This window comes from Macaca fascicularis, chromosome X, assembly GCF_037993035.2.
Source record: "Macaca fascicularis isolate 582-1 chromosome X, T2T-MFA8v1.1".
Lineage (NCBI taxonomy): Eukaryota > Metazoa > Chordata > Mammalia > Primates > Cercopithecidae > Macaca > Macaca fascicularis.
In genome coordinates, this window is record NC_088395.1 from 12,544,363 (window position 1) to 12,555,038 (window position 10,676).

The window sequence follows — 10,676 nt, forward strand, 5'->3', positions numbered from 1 at the left end:
TTTGGTTTGCTGTCCAGCCCTTCCTGATCACCAGGAGAGACCGAGAGCTCAGGAGTGAAGCAGAGAGCACATGTACCAATGTGGGGGCAGGTGGTCCTGATAGCCCTGGAGCTACCCAAACAGACTGGATAAAGGGGACTTTCGAGGCCATCAAAGATAAACTGCACTTCCCTTAGAATACTACCTAAGCCTGCTCCATCTTCACCTAGGAGCCATTTATTTGTTTTTATATTAAGAATTTTATTATGGGCTTTGTTTTGTATTCATTATGATTTACAAAGTCCTGCCATCTAGTGGCCAAATTAATAACACATCTCTGAACACGCCAATATTTGCCCAGGACTCAAATATCGGATCCTTGAAATGTTTTTTTAACAATGCCTAATGTAGGTGAAAACAAGGTCTTGGTGAGGTGCTGCCATTTCATCCGTCCTCGGTCTCTGCGCCTTTCGCAGAGCTTCCAGCAGCACTATGTTGGGCCTGAGCATCTGGAGGTTCACCACCTCTGTGGTCCATAGGAGCCACTATGAGGAGGGCCCTGGGAAAAATTTGCCATTTTCAGTGGAAAACAAGTGGTGGTTACTAGCTAAGATGTGTTTGTACTTTGGATCTGCATTTGCTACACCCTTCCTTATAGCAAGACACCAACTGCTTAAAACATAAGGATGTTTCAGTTCATCCATTTAACAGATATGAAGAGCATTTTAAGAGGTGCAGCCTCTGGAAATGGATCAAACTCGAACTCATATGGCATACTAGATATGTTTGTCAATAAACTTATGACATGAAGAAAAAAATTAAAAAGTGAACAATGCCTAATGTAGAGCCAATACTCAGAAATATTTAATGCAAAAGTGAAATGTAGTTCAACCAACAGTTTCAAGATATGGTATATGACATACAAAGAAATGAAAGAAAGCAGACATCCTATGATATTTATGGCTAAGCTCTATTGTCAGTGTGTTATAATCCAGTAGGGATCTCTTCAAAGAGAAATCTCAGAAGGGCCAAGTATGGTGAATTATTCTATGTACACTCATGATCGTCATCATCGTGGTCATCATCATTATCATTACACAGACAAAAGGGGCCAACAATAGGCTTACCTTGAGAGAAGGGGAGAAATGGACTACAGCAGAGTTTCCCAAATTTGTCTGCATATTTATAATCACCTGGAGATCATTTAGATTCCAAAGCCCAGACCACATTGCATGCCAGTTAAATCACAATCCCTGGGAGTGGCCCAGGCATCAGTATTTTTGAAGCTCCCAGATTCAAATACACAGTCATGTATGGGGATCATGGGACTATGAGTATCTAGCATTTACATCCGTGCAATGGTATCTTACATGAGCAGTTTACAAGAGCATTTTGGCCTAGATTAACTCATCTAATCCTTGTGCATTAGGATTATAAGTAAGAATAATCCCTGTGCGATAAATAAAATAATTTCCCTGGTGGCTCCTAAATTTCCAGAAAGGTTGGGAAGTCATCTGGGAGCTACATTGGCATAGCAAGCCTGCCCTCTTCCCTATATTATATGGTTGCTTGAGGTGACTGGGGTGGGGAAGCTGACCAAGAGTATGGGGGACTAAAGCCCCATTCCCCACACAGTGCCCCCACTGATTAATTACCTCTGCTTTCTAAAGACAGAGACAGAGGCTCTCATTTCCTTAAAGCGGCACAGCTGTCCACAACAGAGGCCGCACTGCGCCCTCTGCTGGAGGGTCTGAGTGGGCTCTTGGGTATGCAGTGGCAACAGCAGCGCCCTCCGCGTGTGCTTTCCACTCACAGACCTGGGATCCATGCACTGCAATGCCCTTCATGCAAATTGAATGTAGACATATCCGAATTTTTCTAATATATTTCTATATAAAACGATTATTTACTTCGTAGAAGCCTTTTTTTTTTTTTTTTTTTTGAGGCAAGGGCTCACTCTGTCACCCAGGTGAAAGTGCAGTCGCGCAATTACGGCTCATTGCAGCCTCTTTCCGTAGGCTCAAGAGATCCTCCCGCTTCATTTATTGATTTTTTGTAGAGACCCCATATCTACTATTTTCTTAGGTCCCATGTTACCCAGGCTGGTCTCGAGCTCCTGGGCTCAAGCGATCCACTTGCCTTGGCCTCCCAAAGTGTGGGGATTACAGGCGTTAGCCACTGCGTCCAGCAAAGCTTCCTTTCTCTAAGAAAAGAATCACCACAGAATTTCTGAAGATAACCAACCCATTTTCTATATTTTACATTATTCCATTTAAAAATTCAATTCTATATTCATCTTCTTCAGCAATCGTTTTTTGGGTCGAAGCTAAGCACACTGAAATACTTATCCAAGCCATTGGTTTTACATTTTTATACTTGCCCATCCAGCAGACAATAAAACAGAAAGAGAAACTTTTCAAAACCCAAAGAGATGCCCCTCTCTCAGGGTTGCTGTGTACGGGTACACAGGTTGTGCACTGTACAACTTCAGGAGACACACACACCATGTGGACGGTAATGTGAATCATAGCCCTTCATTTATGCAACAAGGTGGGACTGCTCTGGTGCTAGGTGTGGCAGAAGAAATAGAGATGTCTGCCTTCACTTGTGTTTCTAACATGAGTGCTGGTGACCCATCAGCTCTGTCGTGAAACACCCCACAGCCAAACCTAACATTTATCACTTCAAAGCCAGTGCTGTTTCTCCTGGGATAGCTTTGTGCTGGTTCTAGGTCATTTTTCAAGTCATATAAAATTCATATCTTTCTTTTGTTTTTAAAAATACTTTCTCTGAGAACATTTTTTAAAAAGATTTGTTTTTTTAAAAACTCATCCGTACTCAAGAGACCTTCATGTCTTGTACCCTAAACTTGAAAAACTCAGCTAACAGAAAGAACGTAATGTTTGTGTTTACTCCCTGACCCTTTATGAACCTTCAGTATCATACTTGCCTTTATTCTTCTGAGCAAATGCTGATTCCGCTTGTATTCACATTCATGTTTGACCTCTTCTGAAATATCTGATCAGTATTGTGTTTCAAATCACCTTCGAAGTGTATTTACTTGCGAGTGCAAGCCTCTCCTCAGCTGGGGATCACACGCAGCTCCTTGGGAGAGAAGGGGGTCTTGGTCCAATTGGATTGCTTACCTTCATACAGAATAGAGAACTCATAAAAATGGATCCGTGAGGCAGAGAGGTGCTAAACTCATCATGGCGGGTAGTCCTTACATTTCCTACTGCAACTAGCTCTTCAGCAAATGCTAAAAGCCTACTTTCAAAATCCCGAGTCTGGCCAGGTGCAGTGGCTCATACCTGTAACCCCAGCACTTTGGGAGGCTGAGACCAGCAGTTCAAAACCAACCTGACCAATATGGTGAAACTCTGTCTCTGCTAAAAATACCAAATAATAATAACAAAAATAAAAGTAAAAAAAAAATCCCGAGTCTGTCAGTATCCCCCAACACCACCACCACCACCGGGTATCACATAGATTACTTTTTCCTTCTCTGCTTCTCTTGGCTGCCTAGAACATCGGCACTCTTTGGGGTTTCAAATGTTCACTTCTAACTTGGCGTTTGTTTCTTTTTTGAGACGGAGTTTCGCTCTTGTTACCCAGGCTGGAGTGCAATGGCGTGATCTCAATTCACTGCAACATCCGCCTCCTGGGTTCAAGCGATTCTCCTGCCTCAACCTCCCAAGTAGCTGGGATTACAGGTGTGCACCACCACGCCCGGCTAATTTTGTATTTTTAGTAGACATGGGGTTTCTCCGTGTTGGTCTGGCTGATCGTAAACTCCTGACCTCAAGTGATCCACCCGCTTCAGCCTCCTAAAGTGCTGAGATTACAGGCGTGAGCCACTGTGCCTGGCCCTAACTTGACTTTCTAATGTAATTATTTTAAATCCACCTGGTCTTTTTAATCTTGTGTTAGTATGTCCAGTTTGCTTGTTTCTGTGTTTTTTATCTTCAAGCTGGCCCAAATCCCTTTAGGAAGGGAAATAAAAAACACACAAATTGGAAAATATGTAGTTGCAACTCCAAGCCTTTGAAATCTGGTCAGAACATGGGTGCTAGAGAAACCAGAGGCCGGGAGACCCCTGAATCCTGCTTTCTGCTCACGGCAACAACAGGGGTGGCTGAAGCCAGAGAGACAGTTTTGGTCTCCTATTTCTTATCACATAGGAATCACAGGACATAACGCCATAGCAATCAGCAGGGGCAGTGTGTGCAGTGGTTCAGTTGACAGGCTTGAAAGATCATACACACCTAAGTTTAAATCCCAGCTCTGCCACTTACCAGCTATCGATCAACTTGCTTATTCTCTCTGCCCTTCAGTTTATTCATCTGTAACATGGGGATAGTAATTCATACTTTTTCAGCTTTTATAAGGATTAATTGAATTAATAAATGTGAATACTTAGCACAGTGCTTGGGGAATGAACAATATGGGTGCAAAACATATTAGAGCCAAATATGATAAGTATAGTTTTATAATTTTTTTCCCAGAAGAAAGCTGGATCATAATATATGACTGGCCAGTGGGAGAGAGAGCATCAGGATTGATAGCTAATGCATACAGGGCTTAATACCTAGGTGATGGGTTGATAGGTGCAGCAAACCACCTTGGCACACGTTTACTTATATAACAAACCTGCACATTCTGCACATGTATCTCGGAACATAAAATAAAATAAAATAATATATATATACACACACATATATATGAGACTGGCTATTTTATCATCTTTCTAAATAACAGGCACAATTCAAATTGCTCTCTTTTATTAAAAGGTTTGGGGTTATGGAAAGAAAATATTGTAGAAAACACCTTATTTCTCTCTTCAAAATTTTCCCAATTTTTTCTTTTGATTTTTACATCTTTGAAATGTAATTGCCCTCAAACACTAACTTATTAATAGTTGAACATTTGATTTGCATACAGTCATCTTTCATTCAAAACTGCCAAATTGTTTTGGAAGTTTTTTTTTCCAAAAATAAAAATTACCAATACAGATTCTCAGCACACACTCAATAAACTGATCAAGAAGAAATATATTCTTAAATTTCCTTCACTTTTAGAAAGACAAGTTCTCTGGAAGTTGCTCTATTTCCAAAGGTTAAAATAGTAAGTTCTAGTTCTTTCCATTCCAGATGCTTTGCCATGAGACCGATACACTTCCCATACTTTAATTTTTCCAAAATATAGGAAAAATGCACAATAGGTTGGACGCTGTGGCACACACCTGTAATCCCAGCACTTCGGAAGGCCAAGGTGGGTGAATGGCTTTGAGCTCATGAGTTTGAGACCAGCCTGGGCAACATGGTGAAATCCCATCTCTACAAAAAAAATACTAAAATTAGCCAGGTGTGGTGATGTGTGCCTGTGATTCCAGCTACTCGGGAGTCTAAGGCTGGAGAATCACTTGAACCTGGGAGACAGAGGCTGCAGTGAGCTGAGGTCGTACCACCATACTCTAGCCTGGGTAACAGAGTGAGACCCTGTCTCAAAAAATAAAATAAGATGTGTTTTTTTTAATGCACAATAAAAATTAGAATAATACCAAAACAATGATGATACAATAAAAACCTTTCTCCAGAAGAAAATGGAAATATAAACATATTTCTAAAATAAGTATTATTTGGGAGGTTAAGCTAAACCAGCAAATCTCAAGCCACATGTGGTTACAATTTATATGAAAAAGAAAATTTCCAACCAACAGCATCTGAAACATAAATCTAGAGTTAGACAATTCCACTGTTATTTGTTTTCTTAGGGCTGCATTATTCATTTTAAAATTGTAAATTTCTTTAATTCTCTAAAATACAAGGCAAGAAGCAGATACTTTGCCATGTGGAAGAGTGCAAGTCCTTTGACTACGTGGGTCTCTATCCCTGACCTCAACGCTGCCGGCCATGCTCTGTTGAGCCTAGTTCAGGATCAAGAGCTTCAGAATAGCCTCCATCTTAAGGCAACATTTGTACAGACCTACTTGATATGCTCTTTGGTTTTTTCTCTTCAACAGTAAAAGCACACTCCCTCTCCAGGAGGATAATTAAATTTCTCCAGCCCCATGCACGCCCTGATCTGCATTGTAGGCCCAGGTTAATTGGAGACAGGCAGCTATTTGCCCTCTAATTTAAATGAGTCCTAAGGCTGAGAGGCATACAAGCAAAATCAGACACCTAGAAGAGCCAACAGAACAAATGGAAAGGTGTGCTTAGGGCATGGTCTAACAGCAAACCCAAGCACAGTCTTGAGGATAGGACAATCGACATTTGGTTTCCATGGGCAGAAAATAGAGACCACTGGGGCAGATGGCAGAGAGGAGAATGTTGCCCCGGGAAAAGGGGGCAGCCTCTACCCAGAGGCAGACAACTATGGCTACATGTGCAGGCAGGATCTATGTTCCCAGATCTTCTGGTTTTTCAAGAGATGTCAAAGATTTGGTGTTTATATGGAGTTTTCTATATTTTAAAAGTTAATAACCTGGCCAGGCACAGTGGCTCATGCCTGTAATCCCTGCACTTTGGAAGGCCAAGATGGGCGGATCACTTGAGGTCAAGAGTTTGAAACTAGCCTGGCCAACGTGGTTAAATCCTGTCTCTCCTAAAAATACAAAAAAAAAAAAAAAATTGGTCGCCTGTGGTGGTGTATGCCTGTAATCCTAGCTACTCAGGAGGCTGAGGCAGGAGAATTGCTTGAACCTGGGAGGCAGAGGTTGCAGTGAGTCGAGATTGCGCCACTGCACTCCAGCCTGGGGGACGCACTACAGGCTGGGGTGTGGCATAGAGTATGATGTTTTCTTCAGGGTTGCATTTCTCCCCAAAATAGAAATTGAGACCAATGTCATTCTTTCAAACACTCTTCTTTAAAGGAAATATCAAAGAAATAAACCTCTATGCTACATGCAATGTAGGATCCTGGATTGGATCCTGGAACAGAAAAAAAGACTACAGTGGTTAAGTAGTAAAATCTAAACAAAGTCTAGAGTTCCATTAATAGTATTGAACCAATGTTCGTTTCATACTTTCAACAAATGTGTTGTGGTTGTGTAAGAGGTTAACATTGGGAGAGACTAAGTGAAAGACATGTAGAAACTACACCATCTATGCAGCCTTTCTACAGATCTAAAAGGATTCCAAAATAAAAAGTTAAGGTTAAAATAAACTATATAGAACTATATGTGTGAAATATGGCCCATCAATTAAATCATAAAACACACATTAAGCAAGTTCTCTGTGAACATCACCATAGTAAGTATAGTAAGTTTACAGTAACTAAAGAAGAATGCACAACTAGGTCCAGGCATGGAATTGGGGACAGAAGAGCGGGGAGTAAAAATGCCAGAAAGAATGAGATACCTTAAGGCAATCGGTAAACCAATGTGAGCAAGTCAGAGGGTATGGGAGGGGAGGATTTAGGTGAAAATCTGAAAGAAAAGGAGAGCAAACTGTTACAAACCTGAATTTCATGTAGAGAGAGTAGACTATGACATTGCTCATTTATTTTCTCTTTACTTAAATGTTGTTGTAAAATCAATCACAGTAAGGTTTCTTTACTCATCTATGGTGTACTATTTTCCCAGCTGCTAATTTTAAATTAGCCTCCCCTCAGCTGAGGATCACAGTTAACAAAATACAAGGTATTTACAAGCAAAAGTTAAGCACAAATAAAGGTCTAGATGAAAATGAAAGGGAGAGAACTCTAAACCACAATGACACATATACACATGTGGCCATTTAGTCTGTACAATTTGCCTATAGCAGGGCTTCCCAACCTTGGTGCTATTGGCATTTGGGGCTGAATCATCCTTTGTTGTGGGAACTGTTCTATCCATTGTAGGATGTCTTAGCAGCACCCTGACCTCTTCCCACTAGATGCCAGTAACATTCCCAAGCTGTGAAAAACAGAAATGTCTCCAGACATTGTCACATGTCCCTTGGCAGGCAAAATTGCCCCTTGGCTGGGAACCACTGGCCAAGAAGAGAAAAGTATAATTGTCTAAATCAGAGTATATTCCACAGGTATAACCCAGTACTGCCACTCAAGTTGTTAGAACTATCTGGTGGGACCATATGAAACTACTGTTTTTGTAGGTTAAAAATGATTGAACATCAGTGATTTTATAAGTTTCAACCTGAAAAGTATGTATTTCTATATGAATCAGTAAATAGTAAAATAGCAATTGTTACTAGTGGTAAAAACAACTTATAATTTGCATTATAATATGAACTTGTTAGTTTAAGGTAATTGCCATGTCACTGAATGTCATGATGACCAATGATGATATATGATCTTCTGGTAGCTGTGTGACTCAGAAAATTATAAAAATATTAAATATATTAACATACCAGCTAGGAAAATTGGCAGGAAAATGTTTTTTATTAATTTGCTGTTGGTTCATCAGAAACTGAAAGTAAATTCAGCACTGAAAAATAGTATTGTTACTCTTAACATATATTCTCTGCTGATTAGATAAGATGTTACCTCTGACTGCTTCAAAGGCGGGCCGTGGGACATGGCACAGGTCATGGGACATGACCCTCTAACAGCTTCAAAGGTGGGTCATGGGACATGGGGGTGGTGCCAATGTAGGGAGCCTAGCGCTGGTGTTCGGAAGGGGGGAACAGAGCAGGCTGGATCAGGGGACATTGGTGGCCCCATGGTTTGCAGAGCCATAGTTCTGGAGTCCATGCCATGTAGAAAGTTCTCATATACAAAGGCTCAGCCAGCTGAGACCTCGGTACTCATCCTGGTGGCCCCTGAGCAGCAACAAATCCAAGAGCTGGCATTGGGGCCCTAATGACACTCCATTTAAGGGGGACATCATTGGATGAGTTGGATTTGGCACCTTGCATCAAATCATAGCTCAGACAGAGGCATCATTCATCTGGTCATAGCGGTGTCAAACAAAACAGAGCAGCAACAATTTCTAAAAATCAAGAAATGATTTAGAAATTATTAGAATATTCAATGAGCAATATGTTACAACTTAGATTACTTGGTAAGCAGTTTTGGATTGGTATAGCTCAGTTTAGAGAATAAGAGGGAGGATGTTTATAATTTTATATGTGTATTGATTTTTATGTTAATTTTACTCCCATTCCAGTTGTAAATATATTTATTGTCACCCGTGGTCTATCATCAGATGTCTAGAAACCCACTGGTTCCCTAGGGACAGTTCGCCCTATCCAATAGAGAAGAGTGAGCAATTATCTTCTGTGTTTCAATATGAAAAATCAAACTTATAAACAGAAAACAGAGAGTTTGGATCCTTGCACACTTCTTACTTGCTAGGTAACCTTGGATGCATCACTATCCAGGAGCCTCAGTTTCCTTATCTGTACTAGTGAAATACTATCCGACAGGGTTATTGTGGGAATGAAAGGTGAATCTATGACAAGGAGCTTGGCACACAGTAGGAACTCATGTTCCCTTCTTGGGATCCCATCAATTATTGAATAAACAAGCAACCTTTTTCTATATTAAACTGATACAATTTATATTTATTTGTATTTCACACAATATGAATGTTTATTAAATGTATCTCATTGGCTTCCTTTAAGGTATCTGGAAATGAGGGTCTAAATAGTAGAGAGAAATGTGCTTGATCTTAAATTCCTGATGGTGGCTGGCACAGTCCTCTTATCTATGACGGAGTGACCTTGAAGGAATGCCAAGCAAGTTAATCATTTACTAAGTGTGGCTTTTTCCCCAAAGACACTTGAGCTGAGGCTTTTTCAAGCCTGAATAAGGTCACATAATTCTTCTTTTAAAAGATCGAGAAAATTACGTCATGCTTTTGAGAACTGATATGTAGATAGTTGTTATGGTAAGTTGGCATTCATGGAAAAGAACTTTTTTTGGTTAAAAATCTATGGTCATCAATCAGATTCTTATATATGATAAGCCATCAGAAAGTACATGCCAAACTCTTTCACCTCCTTTAGAGGTCTGTTTTCAAAGAAAAAAAAAAATGTTTTCAAAAATTATTCGTTTTCTCTTTTTTAAAAAAAAAACACACTAGCTTTTGAAATAAACAGTTTTTAAAAAAAAATAAACACCAATAAAATATTGATTTCAACGTTTCTCTACTACCTTGGCTAAATTAATTAGGTAGAATAAGCAATTTGTATTTTTTTAGCTGACACCTCTGATCCGTGGGGAGCAAAAGATACTGAAGGTAGGAGAATAAAGAGAAACAGTGTTACCATCACAGTCCTAAAGACTTGATGATGGTGGGAACAGAAAATGGTGGTAAAGATCTAAGTCAAGAATAAGAAAACTAAGAACACATACATGCAAACACTATTCTCTGGTTTACTACCAGTTTCTTGAAGGAAAAGTGCCTCAGTATTCTCAGGGAAGAGAAGAAAAAGGTTGAGATAATTCAGAATCCAGAGAACAAAAAAACCAATGGTAGAATTGAAAAAGTTAGCTCTGTGTGTGTGTGTGTGTGTGTGTGTGTGTGTGTGTGTGTACCTTATTATACAATGAACAGAAAGGCATGCTTTGTTAGAGTTATTCCTTATTACTCTAAAAAGTTTCTGAGAGTCACTGAATACTAATTCCTTTCCATATCTGGGTTATTTATGAGAGTGACTTTGTCTGCACAACGTAAAGAGAAGTGGGTGTTTAGGAAGATGCCAGATATTAATGAACTCTTGGTTGCTATCTGCATGGATCACATTGATTTC

General features: G+C 40.0%; 1 protein-coding gene across 1 annotated transcript; it reads left to right on the forward strand.

Moving 5' to 3' along the window:
• Positions 1–390: 390 nt before the first annotated feature.
• Positions 391–789, forward strand: LOC102137362 (cytochrome c oxidase subunit 7C, mitochondrial). The gene has a single exon (XM_005592965.4). The coding sequence runs from the start codon at positions 472–474 to the stop codon at positions 661–663; it is 192 nt and encodes a 63-aa protein (XP_005593022.3). The 5' UTR covers positions 391–471; the 3' UTR covers positions 664–789.
• Positions 790–10,676: the final 9,887 nt, after the last annotated feature.

What these genes read in the sequence shown, in the direction of transcription:
- LOC102137362 (XM_005592965.4), top strand. Translation starts at nt 472, where the DNA reads ATGTTGGGCCTGAGCATCTGGAGGTTCACCACCTCTGTGGTCCATAGG.